This window comes from Camarhynchus parvulus, chromosome 1A (assembly GCF_901933205.1).
Source record: "Camarhynchus parvulus chromosome 1A, STF_HiC, whole genome shotgun sequence".
NCBI lineage: Eukaryota > Metazoa > Chordata > Aves > Passeriformes > Thraupidae > Camarhynchus > Camarhynchus parvulus.
This window is the reverse complement of record NC_044586.1, coordinates 6725833-6750228: the sequence shown is the minus strand read 5'-3', so window position 1 is coordinate 6750228 and position 24396 is coordinate 6725833. Positions and strand designations below refer to the sequence as shown.

The 24396-nt window shown below is 37.5% G+C and overlaps 1 protein-coding gene across 2 annotated transcripts; it reads left to right on the top strand.

Annotated features, from left to right (window-relative positions):
• The first annotated feature begins 77 nt into the window (after window positions 1-77).
• Window positions 78-24313, top strand: SMC1B (structural maintenance of chromosomes 1B). 2 transcript variants are annotated; one of them, XM_030960681.1, is made up of 25 exons: window positions 78-186; window positions 1763-1951; window positions 2463-2575; window positions 3293-3496; window positions 3897-4135; window positions 4599-4857; window positions 5772-5912; window positions 7246-7328; window positions 7830-8037; window positions 8216-8401; window positions 8737-8916; window positions 9930-10076; window positions 10656-10793; window positions 11310-11426; window positions 12995-13101; window positions 13820-13961; window positions 14730-14875; window positions 15978-16131; window positions 17512-17610; window positions 18506-18662; window positions 19397-19551; window positions 20905-21056; window positions 21440-21509; window positions 23764-23874; window positions 24114-24313. In XM_030960681.1, exons 1-25 carry the CDS (start codon window positions 78-80, stop codon window positions 24222-24224), a joined length of 3717 nt encoding a protein of 1238 aa, XP_030816541.1. In that variant the 3' UTR covers window positions 24225-24313. The 2 variants fall into 2 exon arrangements, with proteins under 2 accessions (XP_030816541.1, XP_030816542.1); XM_030960682.1 differs by lacking the exons at window positions 20905-21056; window positions 21440-21509.
• Window positions 24314-24396: the final 83 nt, after the last annotated feature.

Genomic DNA, 24396 nt, shown 5'->3' with positions numbered 1-24396 from the left:
GTGGTGTATCCTCGTCGAGTGTTTGAGGGGGTTGAGGTGTGGAGCTCGGCAGCTCCTGACCCCAGCTCCCCGCGGGGATGGGTTACCTGAAGCTGCTGGTGGTGGAGGACTTCAAGTCGTGGAGGGGGCAGCAGGTTATTGGACCTTTCATGAGGTTCAACTGCATCATCGGGCCCAATGGATCAGGTATTGTGGGTGGGTGTGTGCATACGGGGAGATGCTCCATGGGCTGTCAACGCTCAGGGCTCAGTCTGCTGAAAATCACCTTAAGTGCGCCTGAAGGTGTGGCAGAATAAATAAAGCCTAGGAAGCACCTGCTCTGTAATCCTTAGCTGAAAGTGTAGGTTTTCCCAGCATGGAAGGGCAGGGGCAGGCTGGAGGGGAGAAAGGGGGTTCATGGAATTTTATTATCGTGTTGACCTGGTGCTTTCCAGCTTAAGCAGAAAGCCTAGTTTACAAACAGCACACCTTGTCTTGGCCATCTCAGCTTACAAAGATCACATAAAGATGGTTTTATTTTAATACTGCCGGGCTGTACCAGTGAAAGCCAGCTTCTTGACGGGAGTCTGTGGGTTCTGCTGCGCTTCCTCCGGGAAGGGGAGGGCGGCTCTGCAAAATGGCGGCTGCCGTGGAGCGGGGCTCGGACCGGCGAGGCTCTGAAGGGGCAGCAGCGCCGTGTCGTGATCCCAGGGTGCTGGAACTTATTTGTGAAAAACGCCAGTCACTTGTTTTTAAAATTTTAAAAGTTTAATAGTAATAAAATGGTTATTAAAATAGCAATATAATTAGAATAAAACTGGTAGTATGCATACCATCTTGTCTGGGTCTGTAACTGGGGTGGCTCCTTTGAGAAGGAAAGGGCTTGATATCTACCCCTTTATACTATCCCTTGATAGTAAATTCACTTGGAAAGAAGCTGTCTTTGTAGCCATATAGCCACAAATGTTTCTACTATGTGATAGCTTTTTTCCCACTGCCTCCTCTTTAAAATAATTTCTGATCAATTAATGGAGAACCTGCAGGGTTGCTACCTCAGTTTGTGAATCTTCTTGCGCTGCACTTTAGAGGCATTTGGTCATTTAGTCGTCACTTAGGAAATTTGTTTAAAATATTTATATTTTAAATTATTTTATTTATAAAAATGTTTAATAACATGAGAATGCTGAAAATACTGCACTAATTTTGGGCAAAAACAGACGTGTTAATCTTCAGATTGAATGGGAAGTACTATAAGCTTCCCTGAATAAAAGAGTAATAAAAAAGGATAAAAAAAGACTGTAGGTGAGAATTGTTCGGTGTAAGCTTTGGATTGAAACTTAGTGTAAAAAATTCAGGTTATTATAATGCCAGATAGGCTTGTTTTCTGCTCCCAGTGTCTTATATCTTAAAAATGTGTTTATTATGTGCAACAGCTTTTCTTCAATAAAATCCCAACATCATAGAATGGTTTCAGTGGGAATGGACCCCATATCTCATCTGGTTCTAACCCTCCATCATACCTTCCACTAGACCAGGTTGTTCCAAGCCCTATCCAGCTTGGCCTTGAACACTTCCAGGAGTGGGGCATCCGCAGCTTCTTTGAGCAACCTGTGCCACTATCCCACCACCCTCAGAGAGAAGAATTTCTTCCTAAAAGAATAAAAAATACATAACTAGAAATAGAATTTTTTAAAAAATTGGCAATTCTCCATATTCTTTAATTCTTAATAAAATGCTTCAATTTATGTAAAAAAAAATTCTTACTTTTTTTTTAATTTTTAAGGAAAATCTAACATAATGGATGCTGTTAGCTTTGTGATGTGTGAAAAAACAGCAAACTTGCGAGTTAAAAGTGTTCGAGAACTTATTCATGGAGCACATGTTGGAAAACCTGTTTCTTCTACAGCCAGTGTGAAGATTGTGTATTGTGAGGAAGATGGGGAAGAAAAAACATTTTCAAGAGTTATCCGTGGTAGGTGGTAGATTCTGCTGCAGTCTATTGTCTGATATATAAAGAAATGAAGACCAAAAATACCCAAGTTAGAATTTCAGATGCCTAATATTAGCTCATAGTTGGGCAGATTAGTATAGTCCTTCAGATAGCATTTTAGTCGTGATATTAATGAAAAAAATATATGTTTGAGTTAATTAGTTAAAAAGTTAACAAGTTACTATAGGTTCTTTGCTCAGTATCTATCTCTAGATATTTCCTTGGGGTCTGTAGGTGATGTAGGCTCTAAGAAATGGGGTCTGACACCTTGCTGCAGGTGTCGGTTCCTTTAGAAAGAGCTGAAATTGGAAACTAGATTTTTTTTAAACAGAAAAAATAAATTACTGAAAGGAATAAAGAAGTAATTGAAATCTATTGTCGTCTTTGAGAAAATCACTCAGTTAAATTATTCTACCAGTTTAACTCTTTTCCAGTGGGGTTTTTTTTGTTGTAGCCATTTTCAGCGGAAATCTTTTTTCCTTTCCTCCTTTAGGTACTTGTTCTGAGTTTCTTTTCAATGACAAGTCTGTCAGCCGATCTGTGTACATATCAGAGCTTGAAAAAGTAGGCATTCTTGTCAAGGCCAGGAATTGCCTTATTTTTCAGGTGAGCATTCAGGGTACTGTCAAAAGAAAACAAAAGGTTCTTGGGTTATTTCATAGAATACACAGTTAAGTATTCTCTGGAAATGAGAGCACCCTTAGCCACTACAAGCAGCATACTTTTTATTGACCTTACCAAGTACAAGACTACAAAATACATTTAGTGGAATTTGTATATGAATGCATACACTAGTAAGAAAGCTAATCTGAAAGAAATTGAGTGCTTCTGTTATTCATAATATATATGAAAGTATGGGTCTTGAATAAATGCTTAGTGTATTTAATTGCAGTAGTGCTAAGAAAAAGTCATTTCATCTTAAAATACTACTGTTTGTAAAGACACATGAAAATGTAAAGGATTTTTTTAAAAATGGTGGGGTTGGAAATTCTATTCAGTTATTAATTTCCAAGAATTTAATGACATAGGCCTTAAGCTTTTTGATGAATAATACATTGCACAAAATCATGTTGACAAAAATTCCTAAGGAAGAATAGATTTTTCCCTTTTACAGAAACATCTATGGAAATCTGAGTGGCTGGCAAGGTGATCCTTATTTTGGCATGAAATTTTTCCTTGGGTTTGAATGTAGATGCATTTCCACCATCAGTGTTGACCATAAATAAATACAAAAGTCAATCAGTACTATGTGCTCCTAAATTCATAAGGCATCAGAATGATCTGTGGTGCTGCATAATTTATTTATTTTCAATTTTGGTGTAGGGAACAGTAGAGTCAATTGCAATGAAGAAGCCAAAGGAGAGAACTCAGCTTTTTGAACAAATTAGTAATTCATGGGAATATGCTGAAGACTATGAACAAAAGAAGAAGAAAATGCAGCAAGCAGAACAGGATGCACAGTTTAATTATAACAAGAAAAAAAGTGTGGCAGCAGAACGCAAACAAGCAAAGATAGAAAAAGAGGAGGTAGCTTAAAGTTAATCAGTTTTTTCGTGTTAAGTTGCCAGATTTTGCATCTCTTATGAACCTCAATAGTGTTTGTAAAAGCACAGCAAACCAACAAAACAAACCCAAAAACGTTTTTTGGTTTTAGTCTAGTAGTTTTTTTCAATTTGGCATACTATATAATAATTTAGTATCATTTGATAAGGTAGAGGGATACATGTAATCTAAATAAAAGAAAGTATAGGCTTGCCAGTATAATTAATTAAAGTATTGACTTCAATATTTGAGTTTTATAATTAGTGACCATTACTGGAATTAGAGCTACTTGTACACCATCTTGCATCACTTTGGCCTTGAAATTAGACTGCTAATGATGGAAAACAGTTTTTGTAAACTATAAATTAAATTTTAATGTTGGTAGGCAGAGCATTACCAGATGTTAATCAAGGAACTGGATGAAGAAAGGATACAGCTGCAGCTTTTTCAGCTTTATCACAATGAAAAACAAATTAGCTTTCTGAAACACAGTTTGGATGAAAAGAATATGGAGGCTCATATCAAGAAAGAGGCTCTTTCTACAGCAGAAGATTCATTTAAAGTCAAGAAAAAAACGTTTGGGATACTAAACAGGGACCAACAGCATATGGAAAAAGAAATGAAGTAGGTTTTCCAATCAGATTCTGTGATAGTTGAATAAAGCATTGTCTGCACTGGGAGTTGCTTGGCAGGTTTACATTTCCTGGTGAAAATGTGGTTGATAGTCCAGTGCTGTGCAGTTCCTAGCAATTCACTGAAGTAAAATCCAGAAATTATTTTTACCTCCTATACCATGCCTAGTTATATTTTTCATTATATAAACACTTGTTTGCTATTAAATTTTAGGAGGTTTTATTTCACTTCTTAAATTACTGTTTTCACTGGATATAAAAAAAATCCTCTATGGGCATACATCTGTGTAAGCCCTACCCTTACAGTTTAAAACATTGTTTGCATATGTGGTCAGCAGGGGGGAGGGAGTGTCTTTTCTATCTTCCCTCTCTCCCCTTTTCCTGTGGCTTTGCAGTTTTGGCTGTGTCTTGTTGGGGTTGGTTGTTTTGGGCTTGTTTCTGGTTTTGTTTTTTAGGACTCTGGAGGCATCGCTGATTCAGCAGAGACCCCTCTATATAAAGGCAAAGGAAAACACATCCTATCAAATCAAGAAAGTAGAAATGTCTAAAAAATCTCTAAGGGACAAGGAGAAAGCCTGTGATAAGGAAAAGCAGAACATAAAAGAACTAGAGATGGAATTGAGTGATATTGAGAAGGCATGGAGAGCATTTGAGGAGAAAACTGAAGAAGAGAGAATGCAGAGAGCAGAAGATATTGAGCTGGGAGAAAGTCAGGTAAACCAGGAGGCCCAAAAGTGCTGTTTACTAGAGAAGTCCAAATATACTCTTGATTACATGGAAACTATTACTTCACCAGTGACCTGTGATTTTTAGTAATCTTTTTGCCCTTGAACTTAAACAAAACCAAAATTCTAAGTTTTATTTAGACACATGGTACACTGTGGAGGGTAGGACAGGAAGTGTTTGTCAGGGTCTCAGGGTGAGTGAATTTTGAGAACTGTCTGTTCATCTGAGGTACCAATTAGGGAAAACCAATGAAGGCCTGGTAATATGCATACCATCTTCTCCTTTGAGGAGGAAAGGGCTACATCCCTTGATAGTAAATTCACTTGGAAAGAAGCTGTCTTTGTAGCCATATGGCCACAAATGTTTGTAAAACTACATGATAGCTTTTTTCCCACTGTTTCCTCTTCAAAATAATTTCTGATCAATTAATGGAGAGCCTGATGAATTGCTACCTTAGTTTGTGAATCTTCCTGCACTGCACTTTAGAGGCATTTGGTCAGTTAGTCATCACTTAGCAAATTTGTTTAAAATATTTGTATTTCACTTACTATGTGAAATTTTTTAATAACGTGAGAACGCTGAAAATACCGCACTAATTTTGGGCTATGCAAAAACAGATGTGTTAATCTTCAGATTAAATGGGAAATACTATAAGCTTCCCTGAACAATAAGAGTAATAAAAAAGGATAAAAAAACACTGTGGTTGAGAACTGTTAGGTGTAAGCTTTGGATTGAAACTTAATGTAAAAAATTTCAGGTTGTTATAATGCAATCAGGAGCTAGAAGAGTCTTCTGGATAGTTTTCATAAAATTTAGGTAGGTAAAGTTATTAAGGCTGTAACAGCATGAGTTTTCTCACTTTCTAAGGAGTGAATTTTTTTGTTTTATTTCTTTTTGTCCAGTTAGAGCGGTACAAAGAGCTAAAGGAAATAGCAAGAAAGAAAGTAGCTACACTAGCCCAGCAGCTAGAAAAACTTCGCTGGGAGGATAAAGGAGATCAAGAAAGGCTGAAACTTAATCACAGGAAGAAAAATGAAATTGAGGTATCTGTATCAAACTTTTTAGGAGAAAAATATCTCTCTGCTGTTCCCTCTGGTATAACTGTATATAAACATGTTCAATGTTTTGGTGTAATCAGATCCTCAGCAGAAGAGGTACATTGGAAGTGTTAACTCAGTTTCCATGTTGCAGCAGGTTTAGCAGAATGGCCTCTAAATTTGTTCAGAAATTGTGTGCATGAGCCCACACTGAGGATTGGGGTTTGAAAGCTTTGGCTCTGATACTTTGCAAGTACTCACAACATTGGCTTAACTGTCAGCATCTGGTTGTGTAAGTGTAGTCTTTCTGAGGTGTCACACTGCTCTTGTATGTGTGTATGACACTCAAACCCTGCAGAGGTGTATTTTCATCACAGCAGCCTCTTTGCTGAGATGGTTTTAAGGTCAGTTGTGTGTAAGAATGCGTTGTAGTGATAGAGCTCCAAACACCTCATTTTGAATATATAAGCTTACTTCTTTGGAAAAGTCTGTATTTTGCTCCATTTTTATGAGGATATGAATAATAGCTAAGATAATATTTGTACATCCATTTTTACTTCATAAAATACAATTTCTTTTTTAATTACTAGTTACCAGAAAAATGTAGTTATTATGTAGAAGTGAAATAAATTCCATTGCCTGTGCTTCTTAAACTGAGCAAGTCCCATTGTGTTGTTGAGAAAAGAATAAGGGTTACTTAAGAGTGCATGAAATATGTCTATGCAAACATTGAAGTGCAGTAAGAGGTTAACTCTCCATCCCTAGAACTATTTAAAAGGTCACAGGGAGTCCAGGGGTTAAATTAAGGCTTAATAAACTGTGTAGGTAGCAGTATTTTTTTTTCCTCTCTACTTGCTTCAGTTAATTTGTTTTTAATAAATTTGAGTAATTGAAAATTCTTGTTTTACCATTAGTGGGGTTTTTTTACTGCAATATTTTGTGTCAGTTGGAAGCTGTGTCAACTTCTTTGGAAAGAGCTACTGATGTAAGGCCAAGAATAGCACCTCTTCTGTTTCAAGACCTATAATTTCCTGATGCTTTGTTTAAAGTTTTTTTTATTTGTTGGTGTCGTGATTCGCTGTGCTGAAGAGGTTTTCCCTAAATTGTAGCTGAACATGGAAAATCTCATAATGGCTTGGTAAAATAATTTCTTTATGTCATTTGTTCAGGTGTAGCTTGGCACCTACTGTTGCACAAGAGATGCTCTTACTTCACCATGAAATAGCAATAAAGAAGAAAATATCTATCTCAGTACTTGTTCTTAATGTAGACCTGTATATCTTAAAACTGTCATTTTGCTCTGATTTGTTTTTAACACATGCTGTTTGTGACTGCATAGGAAACCATTAAACAGACTGTGGAACAGGTAGAAGAGCATGAAAAACGCATAGAGAAGTTGGAAGAATATGCTAAAATATGCATGTATGTGTAAAAAATTAAAAGCTAACTGGATTTACTGGGTATTAATCATTTTCAAAACATAGCAGGTTTCTACTTCCTTCTAATTATTTTCTTTGAAATTTTAATAAGAACTGGAATTCTTACTAATTCCTACTAATTTTACTTAATATTTCTGTGAAAATAAAGTAGGAAGTATGATGACTAATCCATATTTTGTTTGAATTGGTTCTATAATTCTAATTTTTCACAAGTTATGTTACTGTGGGTATGGGGCTATTATGGGACAAATTCTGAGCAACAAAACAGCAAAAAAAAAGGAGAATTTTGTAGTTGTGCTGCCCTAGAAAACATTAAAATTTATGTTGTGTATTAGCACAGCTCAGTTCTTGCCTCCTGGGTCTTGTCTTCTGCCTGATATTTACTGCTTGTGAAATTAGATGACTGCAGAATGACCTTAATTTGTACTGAAGGTGTGTATAAATGAAATTGTGAATTGCTTTTTATTTTTGCTGCTGTTCAAAGTGGATCACTAACAGAAAAAAAGCAGCAGGAGGAAGTGCTGGCTAAGGAAATTGAGAATGCAACAATACGAATGGCTGAAGTGAACGAAGACTTGAACAAAATAGTCGGTGAACTGCAGAATGCCAAAATTGATTACCATGAAGGGAGGCGTGAGCAGATGAGAGCAGAGATCCTGGAAAGTCTGAAAAGGCTCTATCCAGATTCTGTGGTAATGGAATGGCCTCATTTAAGTGCTTTATTTTAGAGTTAAGACTAGGGTTAAAGTTCTGCAGTTGACTAAGCAGCTTGAGTAAATTGGACAGTCTGGAATATCGTCTTAACTTTTGTTCTTGCTTGAGTGTATACTATTAATATTAACTAATATTTCTCTGTATTTTAATCTTCAGTTTGGAAGATTGCTTGACCTGTGTCATCCTATTCATAAAAAATACCAGCTTGCTGTTACCAAGGTATTCAGCAAATACATGACTGCTATTGTTGTTGCCACTGAAAAAATAGCAAGAGATTGCATTCGGTTCCTAAAACACGAACGAGCTGAACCTGAAACTTTTCTTGCTTTGGATTACCTTGATGTAAGTATGTTTTTCTTTCTCCTGTCATCAGCAAGCTAATACACTTGTAAGTCTTGATACTGGCTCATCTTGAACTCTCTTTTTTATTCTCCATGCATTGGTGTCCTTTGATTTGATGCACAGGTCTTAATGCTATCATAAATAGTAATGCAATAGGTTATGGAGATTGAAGGACAGTGGTGTACAGAGAACATAAACCTCAGATCTGTTTTTAGACTTGCAGTGATTGAGCTCCCTGTTGTGTTGGTCTGCATGTCCTGTCCCCAGACTACTCAGATTTGGACATGCTTTGCTTTAACAACATGTATTCTAAACCCTGCTTGTTTGCTTTACAGGTTAAACCAATTAATGAGAAGCTAAGGGAGATAAAAGAAGCTAAAATGATGGTGGATGTTGTACAAACCCAATTTGCTCCACTGAAAAAAGTGATTCAATTTGTGAGTGGGAATGCCTTGATCTGTGAAACAGTTAAGGAAGCAAAACACATTGCATTTGATGGACCAGTGAGACTGAAAGTAAGAAGCCAAAGTTTTTTACATACATTTTTCATTGCAGTTACGTGTTTGATTCCATTAAATAATTCTTCTGTAAACATGCTGGAGTATTGCAGATAAACAAAGAGTTGGTACTCTGCTGTCTAATCCCACAGAAACAAATCCCTAGTTACTTCTCTTTGCTATTTTTTCCTCTGATAGTAAGCTGAAGTGGTTTTCTGGGAAAAGGAGGAGGCAAATGAAAGGATAGTTAGTGTCCAAATACAGGTGTTGGTACAGTCCTTGTTATGAGGAGTAGGAGGGGATGGATTGTGATGCTTCTAAAACTGTCTGATTAAAAAAACCAGACTTTATCTTGCAAGATTTTCTTTGAAGAAATACTTTCAAAATTCTTTAAAATATCTGCCAGAATATCTTATCTGCCAGAATATCTTGATTGTTGATATGGATTATATTAAGGACTGCAAGCATGTCTGTCACTTCCTGCAGTTCTTTCTTCTTATTCCTGTCTCTATTGCTGCAGCTGTATTTTATTCACTTAATAAACCTTCTAAAATTTTGATTAAGGGAGTTTTAAGTTGAAGGTGAGTGGGAAGTCATTTTTACTTGAAGTAAAGTCACAAACACCCATGTTCTTTACAAAAACATACACTTTCACTTTACAAACAAGCTGTTTGCCTTTACTCTGTTACCATGTTGCTTGGTCTGTTCTACCAAGTTTAAAGGTGTCTGTTCTACACCTTCTAAGTGCAAGTGTATTCACAAGGGGCTATATGCAAGGAAATGATACAATTTCAGTTTATTTTCTGATCAGCTGTAATAATACCAAAATGTGATTACTCCTAAGAAGGAACAGATTTTCTCTTTGCTTCAAATGCCTCATGTTAGCAAGTTTGGAAGAGAAAAGAAAAAATTGAGTCCAACTAAAATGTGGTTGTTACTTGTTTTACTGCCGTATCTCGAGCACTAGTGCATGGGATATTTTGGTTGGGGTTTTTTTCAGATTTATTTGGATATAACTTATTTTCTTCCAGACAGTGTCTCTTGATGGAACTTTATTTTTGAAATCTGGAGTGATTTCTGGAGGATCAAGTGATTTAAGATTTAAAGCTAGGTGTTGGGATGAGAAAGAAATGAATAAAATGAAAGAAAGAAGAGATAGCTTGATTACTGAGTTAAAGGTAGGTCTCTTAAAAGCAATTAACTGCAGAAGTCATGCTGTGTCTAACTTAGTTCAGCTCTGGGAAGGTGATTTTCTAGAAGTTTAATTTGCAAAGCTTCTAGAAGATGCAGGCAGGACATAATAGCTGTTCATCTTCTTCTAGTTAACAATGAACTCTGCATCTCAGTTCTTAGCTGTGGTTCTCAGCTCACAGGCAGAAATACAGGACAACACTGTTGGTCCAAGCTCCCTCCAGGAAAATGTTAAGAATACCTGAAGCCTTGTAATGAAAATGACAGTATGGTTGTGTAAACATGGGAATGCTGGCATGAACCAAAACCTGCCAGTGTAAAATGATTTGTCATACCTTTAGTTGGCTTATTTTAAGAGGGATGGAGTTGTAATTTAATCTGCAAGCAGATACTTTTTGGGGAGAAGTAAATCCATTACAATATTAATATTGCATATGACCTGTGCTATCAGCCTTTACCTTGAATGAGGCCTTGGTCAGTGGGGCTAGCTTTAACATCTGAAAAACAATTTTCACAGTTCATCTTTTGTTTAAAAAGCTTTTTCTCCCACCATAACACTTTCCCAGGGCTTGATGAGGATCAGACGCAAGGAGGCTGACTTGAAGCAGTTGCGTGCTCAGTGCCGAGGAACTCAGACACGACTTAAATATTCACAGAGTGAATTAGACCTTATTAAAAAGAAGCATCTTGCTAATCTCTTCATGGTATAATATTAAGTCTTTATAATTTTCATAGTTTAATAATTGTATTGTTTTAACTGCAATTACTGATCATAGATTTGCAGTTCCTTCCTATGTAAGGAACTGCAATTCCTTACATAGTTTTTTAAATTCAGTTAAAGTTTTACATACAGCAGTTACAACTGAGGAATTGATAGAATAAAAAAAACCCAAAGATTGCAGAGTACTTTATATGAGGCTTTTTCTATTGTGGTTTAAAAACTTGGGTTTCTGGTAAGCTTGGTTTATCATCTAGTAACCTTCAGAAGTCTGTAAGTCAAAGTGTACTTTATGTGGTACTTAGTTTGCTTTTCCACTTGTGAAAGCTGTAATTGTTATGTGCAGATTGGCAGTAATAGTGACTAAGTGGCATTTGAGAAGAAAATATTTAGTGTTTTTAATCAGAAAAAAACTGTTAACCCGGAACAGAGCTGTCCCTTAATTTCTAGAAAGTCGATCTTCCTATTGAGAAAAATTACCATCTTTTTCCTTTCTATCTAGGAAAAATCAAAACTAGAAAGTGAACTGGTAAATATTGAGGCTCAGTATGATATGCTGAATGAAGGAATAGTGCAGAGAAAAGAAAAAATAGAAGAGTTTCAGAAAAAAATTAACAAGGTAATGCCTTCTGTCAGAACTTTGAGAGCTCATGCTATTAGGCTACAGAAGCTTATGTTTTACTGATGTAGACACTTTGGCCATCTCATCCCTTGGTTTCCCTGTAATTTCCCAATCTTCCAGTGGTCCCATACAGTTCATACAGATAGTGGACAGATTGCAGAGCAGGATTGTCGTGAGGAGACTAAAGGCATTCAGGGAAGGGAATGTTAGTAAAGCCTAGTGTGATGCCAAGAGGGGTTTCCTGCTGGGTTCTGCTCCAGTAGGCAGTTATTGACCTCTTGGGGAAATAGGCACCTCATCTCTACCTGTGTTTTGAAGCTGCCTTTGTCCCTACTCTTGTCAAACAAAGAAATCTGATATAAGCTGTGGAAAAATGGTACTGCAGTTTTATCTGGGAAATACAGAGCCCAGGACTTCGATGCTGGTGTAAATGTCTGTTGTTGGAGAAGGAGGCATTCCTCAGCACTGTCTGCAGTAACTCAGGCTGTATTGTACATCTGTAATTTAGTTCCTGGCTTCTGACCCATTCTCATCAGTCAGTCTGGGATTAATCCATGACTGGAATTCTACATGTAAGAACAAGCCAAAATTGCTGCCTGTTCTCTGTCTTGCTGGGGGTGCAGGCATGAGGGAGTGCAGATGTCTGTCATCTGCAAACACTGAGGAAGTCATTGATGGTTAACTGTGGAAGAATTCCAGATACAGGAACTTCTCTTTTGCTTGTTCTGAAAAAGCAAAAACATAAGAGGCTATCATTTGGAACCAATCATCAGTTTCCAAAGAGTAGTGTAACTTGGAGAGTATAACTTGGTTTGATGTAGTATTTGATACCTGGCTAAAAAATCCTAAACAATACTAAAACAATATAAACAATACCAGGCTTTGACCTGTAGAGTTCTCTTAAAATTTTGTCCAGTCCATTGGGTTTCCTTTTAAATAGGAGTTTATAGGAATGGACTATTGCTATTTCTTCCTTCAGTCCAGCCATATACACTGTACCTAGTAATCACCTGCTTAAATTGTAAAAAAAAAATTAGATTTGATTTTGACTGATGCTTTTGTTAGTATACGCTGTATAATTAGGAAATGAGCTATTCCATGGCAGAGTTTTTGCTATGACTTTTCTATAAACAGAGCATAGTAGTTAATATTTACGGATCTCTTGAAAGGATTCAAATAAAGAACTGAACTACAACTCCAAGAAATCTAGTATATCTGAATTAGTGTCCTGTCTAGCTTTCTGTTCTTCAGCTGTCTGAGAATAATAGGCAAAACCAGGGAAGCTGGTTACACTGTGATGACTTCTGTCTTCAGAATGACCAGGTGCTGTCTAGAAGAGCTTAGATTGGAGTTAGTAGATCACAGGCACATATGCCTTATGTCTGGCATTTGGACTGAAAGTGTTATTTGAAAATCTCAAGTACAAATTACTTCTCAGTAGCTGTTAGCTGTTTTCTTGAAGTACCTTAAAAATCTAGTCTGTAGCATGAAGTGATTGAATATTTTACATTTCTGAGTTGCCAAATAATATAATCATTTTTTGTTCCATTTCTCTGTTTTCAAAGGTTGAAGATGTTGTTTTCCGGGAATTCTGTGAAGAAATCGGTATAGAAAATATTCGTGTGTATGAACAAGAACATGTGAGACAACAAGAGGAGATTGATAAGAGAAGGTGGTATCTGTCTCTAAAATGTAAACCAGTGGCTGCTATTAGATTGGGCACACTGGTACTGGAGAAAGTCCCTCACAGGAAACAACACAAAGTCATAGGAGAATGTAGAAGGTTCTCCTTGTCACTGTTAGTTAGGCCACTGCTGTAGATTAGTTAGACAAGGATCAGTTAGATCACTGCTGTGGTTTGGGTTTGTTAGACACAGTCAGTGACAGCTTGCAACAAACTTGAAAGGTAACATTTACTATTTTGGTAGCAGTATTGTAAAAAAATAAAAAATAGTTTTCTAATACCCACATTGAAAAATGGCGCTATCCCAGATAGAGAATAGCATGAAGGGTCACTCATGTGTGAATAAATCTTAAGGAAAACTGGGTGTAAGATGCAGGTGTTTGGCATAGGAACATACTCTCATAAGGAAAACAGGTTCTTGAGTTTTTCAAGGCAACCTCAGCTAGTTTCTCTCACAGACATGTGTCACTGCACCACAGATTTGTATCTTAGAAGGAGAATGTTAAAAAGAACTGATGGTTGAAGTTCAAGTGTCACTATGTCTTTGTGATTTCCCATATATTCACAGGATGTGGTGTAGTAGAATTAATGTAATGCAGATTTTTGTGTTCACATAGGAGATACAGTAATGGTATCTAAATAGAGTCCAATCATAGTTAATAGCCTGCTTTGTAAGAAAGGGTTTTAAATCCTGTACCTTGACTAGGCTGGAGTTTGAAAATCAGAGGACACGACTGAACATTCAACTGGAGTATAATCGTGATCATCTACAAAAATTAACAAACTCAGTCAGCAAGTTGAGGGAGACAATTCATAAAGATGAAGCTGAGATTATCAAGCTACAGAAGGTAATAATAACAACAATTTCTCTGTCTCTCTAATTCAGTACATTCTTTCCTCTCAGTTTCAATTTTGAATAAACGTAGTTAATGCCATGAATTAATTTTTCAAGGAGTTAATTCAGGGTTGACTTTTTATTGCTTAGAAAAATGCAGATGCATATTGCGTTTTAATCTTGGAATAAACTGCCATATTTGAATGCCTATTTAATTTTTAGTAAGCTTATTTTTAATATTAAGTTTTGGATTACTGTCTGTACAGTATTATTTTATATTTTGTTCAGTTAATGTGTTCTGTTGATATGAAAGGGCAACATGCAACTATAGATAAAACCTGCAGGATGTGGCTCAGATTCAGCAGAGATTTTATGAGTAAGAGCAAGCAACTCTGGTGCTTTACATCTCTAAGCTACCTTACAGCCACTAATACATTTGAAATAATGCTATGAAACCAATTTAGATTTTTAGTTGAAGTAATGTGTGGGTTCCTCCTTCACAGTGTTCTTTATCCTGTACTGTGTGATGGTGCTTGTTAAAGAAGCAAGCTTGTGCTTGTTCACAGAAAAGGGAAGGAGAAGATGGGTGCTTTGAACAAAAAACAAAATGTGAAATGTATAAAACTGCCACAAAGTGGGGGAACCCCCCCTCCCCAGTGCCTTTCAGATCTTCTCTGTAACACATTTGAATGTAACAGGTTTAACTCCTTCTTTCTGTATAGTAGAGGTTCCAGATCGAGATTCTTGGTGGGAAGTTAAAAATCTAAATATTTCAATGCAGGATGAGGAAAAGCTTCTGAAAAAAGTGAATGAACTTTTGGAGGAGCAGCAACACCTTAAGGATAGAATAAGTGCTCATAAAGCTGAGCTTGCAAAAAGCCAAAATGAAGTCGAAGAGTTCAGAAAGACGATGTTAACTCTTAATAGGTAACTCCTACTTCTACTCCTGGGAAGATGATTAAAGGGAAAATATATAGAAGGACATACTGATCACACGTTTGGATTTATCTTGTTTTGTTTTCTTGTGAAAGATTTATTAGAGACATAGTGATTTGCATCTACAGTGTGCCTTAGTTGAACAGTGTTTCTAATTCACTGTGTGAAGGAGAGTATTTCAAGAGGGCCATCCCGTAAACCATACAGAATTATTTTATTATCTACCTAATCTTAGGTCTCACTGTGATCTCTGACCACAGATCTCTCATCTCTTGTGGTGAATATGAAGTAGCTGTACAGTTTGACTGGCAGCATGTGAAGTTCCCTCATAGTTTCACGGTTCAGTTTGAGTTGGACAGTGGGTCTGATTAATGGGAACACTTATTTTCCAATCTTATTGTTATTTTTCCAGACTTTTCATATGTTGGATACCTTAAACTAATACTAACTTTAGGTCATTTTTTTCTCCTACTGTTATATTAAATCACCTCCTTTGTGGACAGCTTATACTTCAGTTCTGTTGTGCTTGCTTATTGCTGATGTCCCTTAATCAGGAGTCATTGCTGTGTTTAAAAACCCCATCACATTGGCACAGTATGGTTATGTAAACTTGTGGATTTTTCTATTAACTCATGACTGTATGCCTTGTCATTTATGTTTTGTATAATTTTAATTGTGTTTCTGCTGATGGTAACTTGATGCTACCACAGGAATTGGTTGTAAAGCATCAAGCTGTTTCAGGGAGAGTAATGATAGAAGATGCTTGGTTACCTGTTAAAGGATCAAATCTCCATGCATGTTCACTAGAGCTGAACAGAACAGAAGTAGTCTGTAATTAGGATGATGGGTATTTGAATGTGCTTTTAATGCACTGAGACTGAGGCTCCCTCTGGAGTAATTCAGGAGAATGGAGGGGATGGCAGAAGTATCATTTTCCTTTATGTTTGATGGGGGTTATTGAAGAGGAAACAGTCCTCTTGGTGCTTGGAATCTGTTTTCTATGCTGTATTTTTCTATGCTGTGTTTTTTCTGTGGATGTTATTAGCAGCCATGTTTCCACTCTTGAGTTGTTTTGTGCCTTTTGTGCACGTAGAGAAGCCACAAAGTTGCAGAGGGAAGCTACAGCTCTAGAAACCTCCCTGGAAGAGATGAGATTAAGGAGACATAATCTGCTGCTTGAGTGCAAGGTGCAGGACTTGAAAATCAAGTTACTGTCTGGATCACTGGACGACATCAGTGAAGTAGAGGTACTTAAATTGTTTACAGAAGATAGATATCATGGAGCAGCACTTACTCATGAATTTAATTTTTCTTTCCTTACAGGACTGTTTCTCTTACATAGTAATGTTCCAACCAATACACGCTATTCATGTGATCAGGTCTCTTTCATTCAAAAGAAGGATTTATTTTTATTTTTGTAGACAGAAATACTGTTGGCAGGTATTTTTGCTTGTGCTTGAAACATGCTCTTGTGAAATATATAAAATCTTGTTGTACAAGAAAATTGGTATGAAGATAAGTAAGAGGATACACAGGGATCAGTTCAGAAATGTAAATAAATATGGCATGTGCAAGGGTTGAGATCATATTTGGTCTATCATCCATAATGTAAATGCTGTATATAAAATCATCCTTTTGTGTTCAGTAGATGTAGATATTCACAGAAATCAGGGATAGGCTAAAATAGAAACATTCCTTCTGTACCATGACTGCTCCTTATTAATCGTCTCCATCTTCCCTCTTTTTCCAACATACCTCTTGTGAGTAGAAATAAACTTTCTGCACTGTTAAAAAATAAATGAGCTGTGGGTTTTGAAGACCCTAAAACAAGTATGTGAATTTGGAAGGAGTCTTGTTGTGAACCCATTCCTTAGAAAAGTATTTTTGCTAGAAGATAGGTGTGAGCTGGGCAGCAGACAAAATGCAGGCAGGGAGGTGGGGTGGGCAGTCTGTGAAGGGAAGGAGCAAGAAAGGCCAATGATCCAAGGATGTGGGAACTCAGCTCTCACTGTTTCTGAATAAGGAAGAGAGAAAACCAAGGAGGGATAACAATGTGGATTCTTAATTAACCTCACAGAGAAGACCAGCAAGATTTGGTTGTGAGAAAGTCTTGGTGGGAAAGGAGTCTAATAATGAGAGATAGGACCTGTTTCATTTGAGGGAATGTGGCTGAAGTTCAGGTGACAGGCAGTACAAGATTCTCTGCTTGTGCCATACAGAACTGAACCTTCTTGATTCTTTTGAGTTTGAGTGGAAGAAATGCCTCAGCTTACACAGCCTTCCCTTGGAAGGGTTGAGGTATCAATGAGTGTGCATCTTTCCAATCAGGACATCTACAGTATGTACAGTGTTGTAAATATATAATAAACAGATTGCTGCTGCTTTTAGCATAGCTTCAAGCTGAGTTGAGCAGATGTTTTCATCTTCATTTAACAGGTGTGTGTGTTAATTAGGCTCATGAGATCATAACTGTTCATTCCGTTTGGGCCAGGGGAAGAGCCATGGATTACATATACCTTGTACCATGTTACCACTGTATCTTAATTTTAAAATCTTTTAATGAATTGGTTTTACAGTTTCAAAGTTAACTGTTGTATTTCTGAACTGGAATGTCCTTCATCTTACAGCCAGGAGCTGAAATAGAAGGAACCCAGGCTCTATTAGGGATCTATGAAAGGGAAGAGGGAATTCAGATAGACTACAGCACCCTAGAAGTTGACCTAAAGGTACTCTTTTGTTTGAAATTATTAGAGATGGAATGTCTGATTTTTATTTTTGTGAAAGGTATTTTATTTGTTGTTTATTTTGTTCTTCACCTTAGTCTTTAAGTGACACCTGGTAAAACCACTGCTAAGCTGAAGTGCACGTGTATGTGTGCTCCAGTTTTGTACTCATGATGTAGCATGGATTGACATGTGGGATTTCTAGATAGGTCAGTTTCCCATATAACTGGCTTTAACTTACAGCTTACCTGAACCACAAAAATGGAACTGAGAAACTTACTATAACCTTGATTTTTTTTTCCTCCTTCTTTTACCTTCTGCCTTGAAGTTTCAACTTGGTATGTTGAGGCTCAAAACTCCAGAACCCAAGGGTGGCTGTGGGGGGTTGTTCACTTTCTGTTTGTGGTATTTGAAGAGACCAAGGCTTCCCATCCTTCCCTGTCTAACAACCACATTTTCTCAGTCGGTTTTCTAATTTTTTTTTCCTTTTTAATCTTGAGGAAAATAGTTAAATGTCAGAGGCTAAGCACAGAACAGAGGATGAATCTGTCATCAGTAGAACTTATTTCAAAGAATTCACTGAGAACCCCTTTAAAAATCAAGGAGTGAAGCACAAATCCTCTTCCCGTGTTGTATTTTAAAAAGGGAATTGAGAGAAAATAATTGGCTTCTTGTTTTTAAAGGTCTTGGGGAAGAAGAGTGAGGGCCTGGTAGACTCATTGCAAGAAATAAGACCTGGGTGGCATTTTCAGTTGTGTTTCAAGTTAAAGCTATTAATGAGTGGGGTAATTGTTTCAGGTGAGTGCTTGCTGTGTGTATTGAAATGTCTTGGCCTTAAAGCAAATTAGATTGCTCTGTTGTTTTGGTTTTTTTTTTGTTTGTTTGTTTTTTCCTTTAGGAACTAGAATCTGATAAAGATATAGAGGATCAAGTGAAGCAAATGCAGCAAGAAATCAAAGATAAAGAGGTCACATTAATGAAGACAGCTGCTCCAAACCTGAGAGCAGGAGAGAAGTTACTGATAGCTCGGGACAAGTTCCAAGAATCTATAGACGGTAACACTGAGTCTTTCATGTCAGTCACTTTTGTGATTCCACCCTAATTGAAATTTCTCTTCTTGGGGTTGGTCCTGCTGGCTTTGCCCATTTCAGATATTAAGGTATTTTTTTGTGCTCAAGTGTTTATCCTCAGTTATCTTTTAAATTACATGTTCAACAATTAATTAACATACACTTGAGTGTTGAGTAGTTTCTTGAAATAAAGTTTGAATGATTGGGAAGATATTTGTTCCCCACATGACATCACAAAGTGTTTTTTACCAGCTTTCTGAGAAGTACTGACTTTAATGTTAAAGTTGTTGAAATTTTTCTTACATAACTGAAGGAACTGTGTATGTTGTCCAAAACTCATACATGAGCATTTCTGCAAAATGATTAGTATCTCCAGAGAGTTTTGAAGATATTAACAATGTAAGAAACTTAAGGGGTTCTGGAGTTGTACCAGGTGCTGCTTAGGGCTACCTGGTTCCCAGAAGGAATTAGGAGAAGAATATTGTTCCTTGCTCCAGACAAATGTGGCACAGAGCAGATTGAATACATCACAACCTTGCTGGTTTGTGGGTCTTCCATTTGAAATTTGGAAGGAAACACACACTATACTGATATGCTCCTTTTTCTGCAATAAGTATTTTCTTTGATGCTGTTCAAGGTACCCAGTATATATTTGTTCTATGTATTTGCTCAAAGGCTTCTTAAGGAGTAATTCCTGTGATTTTATTTTTTTTCCATAGCTTTTGAGAACAGCAGAAAGGAGGCCAGAATATGCAAGCTGGAATTTGAAGAGGTGAAAAAAAGGAGATATGATCTGTTTAGCAGGTGCTTTGAGCATGCCTCCATAGCCATTGACAGGATCTACAAGAGGCTCTGCAGGAACAGCAGTGCTCAGGTGAGTTGTGCACAGGGGCTGTGCCTTAAAGGCCATAGTGGCTGCTTTGTTACCTAGAATAAAGTAGCACTTGTGGTTTCCAAAGACAGTCTCAGACCTTAAGAAGAAAATCACAGAAATAAAGACTACAGAAGTTTAGGGTCAGAGAAGGAATAGGCAATAAGCCTAAGGATGCTTGATATAGACAGAGAGAGGTAATCTGTGAGCAAAAATTCAGCTTGGCTTAGTTTAACTCTTTGCTTTTAGGAGACTTGTAAATTATCAGAATGCAAGTGTGAAATGTAATTGAGTACTTCAGTTAAAATAACATTGGTTTACACATTAAGTTACACTAAAAGTAATCATTAGTACAGACAACTGAAAATCATAAATCAGTGCTAGTCTTTTGTACAAGGTCTTAAAGCACTTTCTACCCCACTTTAAATATTTAGAAAACATAAACAGACATAATATATTTGCAACTTTTAAGAAACATGTAGAAAAATTCTCACAATCATTGTTACTGTTCCTCTGTTAATACAAAAGTCAAGAGGGAACTCCCAAATGCTTTGTTATGTCAAATTCCATAGACTGGAATGTTTAAGGGATTGAACTCTTAAGTTTTTGTGGTTTTCTTCAGTGTGTCGTGTGTTGGTTTGTTTTTCTTCCATGATGTCTGTGATCTGAGAGGAGACATTTGAAATGAGAGTTAAGTAAGGAAATTTCTCTTGCCTGTCTCCACTTGTGCAGAGGGGAAGAGTCGGTATTATTTTATTGTCTCTCCTATTAATGAGAAAAATAAACCATCTAGCAAAGATCTTACCCATCATACCTTTAAGTGGTTAGGAAAAATGGTGGTTCCTTTAAAATAATGCTTTTGAATTTTGTCCCTGGGAACCAAGATACAAAGTACAGAAAAAGACTTTAGTACAAGCAGTCTTTGTCCAGCTCAAAACTAGGTTCTGAAAAGCTAACCTTTCACCAAAAAGGAAATTTTGCAAATATATTGTCTTCCAGGCAAAAAAAAATCTGCCTTTGAAGTCTAATATTTTAGTAATTTAAAAAATCAAAGCAATTACATAAAAGGTGATAAAATCAAGTTTATTCAGTAGTTGAAAGTCTGGAAAGAACAAACAAGTGGCACTATTTCCATGCTGGTTTTGTTACTGAGCCTCTTGGATCCTGGTTTGTTTACAAAACCATTTTCTCTGGGAACTGGAAACTGCTGCTCTCAGAATGGATGAACAGCTTCCCTAGATGGGAAGCAAATTCACTGGTTTCCTCACTAGCTCAGGCAGTATTTAAACCTAAAAAATACCCATCTAAATAATTGGATAAATACCACTATTAACAATTAAATGTGTTTGTTTCAAGGCCTTCCTTAGTCCAGAAAATCCTGAGGAGCCCTATCTGGAAGGGATTGGCTTTCACTGCGTGGCTCCGGGCAAGCGCTTCATGCCCATGGACAGTTTGTCAGGAGGGGAGAAAACTGTGGCAGCCCTGGCTCTTGTGTTTGCTGTACACAGGTAAGAGAACTGTTCTGGGACTGTCCAGGGGGGGAAAAGTGTTAGGGTATTCTCCAAGTATCTGGCCAAATAGGTGACAGAAAGAGACAGCTTATACACAGGTTAAAAATTCTGCTGATGGAGTGTTCAAGCATTGCTGAAGTCTTTATTCTTTATCTGTAGTGACTTCATATATTCAATGCAGAATTTCATGTTAATTACAAATATTAACTGCTAACTAATTTCTTGTCTATTGAATATTAAATGTTAAGTGATACCAATTAAATAAATTATAATAAATATAATACTGCAAAACACTATCAACTTTATTTATGGAGTAAATAATTAGAATGTTGATTAACATTTTGGTATCTCAATGCAAAATACTTTCTTGTCTTCTACAGCTTTCGTCCAGCTCCTTTTTTTATTTTGGATGAGATAGATGCTGCACTGGACAACACAAACATTGATAAAGTAAGTTGCTCTTCTACTGACAATGTCTGGTACCTTTTGTAAAAGGGTGGCTGCTTCCATTGCAGGGTGTTGGGATACAGAGATTGTTTAGCCTGACTGAATCTATTTTAAATTAGATTGGATTTAGGGATGAACTAATGAGTCTATGAGAGAGAAAAGTCCCATGACTTTTCTTCATTAAAACACCTTCCTGCCCTCTTAATTTCTCTTTCCCTTTTTGGCAGCAGTTGTTCGGTGTAGCAAGAACGGAGGCTGGAGCACAAACAGCAGAGAGGGGGAGGCTCAGAACAGGGGGATTTTTTGTAGGGAGGAATCCTAAAGCTCCCCACATATGCCTGGATTTTCTTCTGTGGAAGCATTCTTTTTCAGAACAGTATTTCTACTAGCATTACTGCTAATGCCAGTCTTGGTAGAGCCTAACAAACAAAAGCAGTTGTTTAAACACCAGATACTTTGTTTTTTCCCCTGATGGCATTAACTGTGATGTGCCAAGTACCCCAGAGTTTGCTTGGAGGGTACCTCTGGAATAGATGGCTGGAAAGCTCTACCACTTGTGCCTGCCAGATAGAATTCAGTTCCTTCTTGGAGATTACTGATTCACTGTGAGAGATTCCTGAACCTAAATTCCCTGAACCTAAAATCCCTGTGGACTTGCATCCCAAGGATTCCTTGGGATGCAATCCACAGGAGTTACCCAGGCCCTGAGGTTGTTTTAACTTGGTGCAGTGTGTTTCAGCAGCATCAGATGGGATGTAGTGGGGCTATAATGAAGATCCCTAAGGAAGTTTTAGGGTTTGGCTCTCTGTGACATGATTAAAAACAAGATTACACATCACACAGCACCTCCATGAGCTGAGCTTCTATCAGATACTGCTCTGCCTCTGAGTCTCACTTGGGACCACTCTAAGATGATGTATTCTGGTTGAATATGAGTATTGTGTTTTCTGTGTGTTATTCTTTCTGGGCTCAGATGTCTCAAGGCTGGTGACTTGGAGCAGTGCAGGCTGACTCCAGGCATTCCGCTGCTGTTACACCATTTACTCCTGAACTTCACATTTCTGCTCTTTGTGGAAGCTGTGGTGTGTCAGGGGATGAGCACTGCCCATCTCTGCAGCTGCCTGGGGTGGCTGGCTGGTGTTTCTGGCTCTGTCTGGAGCTAAGGCAGGGACCCTTACCTGCTTGTTACCTGGATGACTTTATTAATCCAGATAAGTTCCTGTTGCAGTTAGACATGCCCCCAGTCCTGTACATGTTGCATGAAGGTGAGGATTTCTGGGGTGTTGCCAGCTTTCCATATAAGCACCTATGATGCATTACCAGAGCTGATAATGTTAATAGAGTGCACTAAGCACTTTGCCTCTCTGAGGAGGCTCATTCTGCCTGGAGGAAGAGAGGTCCTCTTTGCACCTAAGGATGTGCTGAGCACCATTCTTGTCAAAACACTGGAAACAAAGATGTGATCTATGCACCTGGATTACTCAATTCAAACACAGCTAAAATTAAATACTGCAAGTGAGCAAAACTGATCTGTGAAAGATTGTTGCTGGTACTCACTGGTATCTGTTTTTTATCCTAAGAAATTCATCTGTTTGTTTCCATTCTTCCACATTGATGATGTATTAAAGCAGATCTCTCACTAATTAGAACTATACTCTGAAATTACTGTGCAGTTTGTAACTTACTAACAAGAGTTCTTCCCATAACTTACTAACAGTTTTTCTAGTAAAAAACTAATTTCCATGTCATGTAGATAGAAGTGTGCAGAAAGAGGGCGCATTAAAAAGGTACTGGCTTTTCTTTATGCAGCATTTAATTTATATTGGGGTAAATTGCAATCTCACCAGTTAAATTTTGTACCTTTAAGTTGCATGATCATTGAGAAACTTGCTGCTGTCTGCAGTAAACTAATTTAAGATTATTATACAGCCAGTAGCAAACTTTTCACACTTCTAAAAAAATTTATTTAGGGATTTCCACCTTCCTTTCTAGTTATATAAAGTAAAATTGTTATTCATTGGCACTGCTGTCTTTTTGTAGCTTTATTCATGAATAACCAATGGAATGAACCATTATTTCCTTAAATGTTTTCAAAAAGCAGCACACCTGAGGAGTTGTCTTAAAACCATGCAAAATATCTGGCTTTTAAAACCGGTTTTTGCAGCTAGCACAGTTCAGTTCTTCCCTCACCATTCCCCAGTCACAGCATTGTTTCAGATTGCCAGAACTAACTGAAATACTTGGTTTCTTTCCAAAGGTCTCAAGTTTCATTAGAGAACAGGCACATGAACAGATCCAAATGATTGTCATTTCCCTAAAGGAAGAGTTCTATTGCAAGGCAGATGCATTGATTGGAGTGTGTCCTGAGGTAACAATAATTATGGGTAAATAATGCACATGGGGTTGTTGAAGTGCTGGGTCACACCTGGAGCATTGCTCCAGTGAGCCAGGCACACAGTTGGTGGCTGGGTGTGTCCTGCTGTGCATGTACCAGCTTTGGGGAACATCCTTTGGGGAACTCCAGCTTATGATTGCTTCTCATAGTTACGAAATGCTTATTTCAAGTACCAGAAGTGTGTTACATGCTCTGATCCTCCCTCTTCTCAGTACGATGATGTTATGTTCAGCCAAGTCCTGACCCTGGATCTTACCGAGTACCCAGAGGAGGAAGAGCAGGACACAGCAGAGAAGCCCAGCCATGGTTCTCTCTTCCAGTAGTGCATGGATGGTATCAGGGCCAGGTGACAACAGGAGCTGGGCTCACAGCTGGCTGTTACAAACCTGAGTTTGAATGGGGTATTAGAGGTTGACAGGGAAACATTCACTTTTCAAGTGAAGCAGTTTTGCAAAATATTAAGGGAATCAGCTGGTACCCAAAGCTTTCATTCCA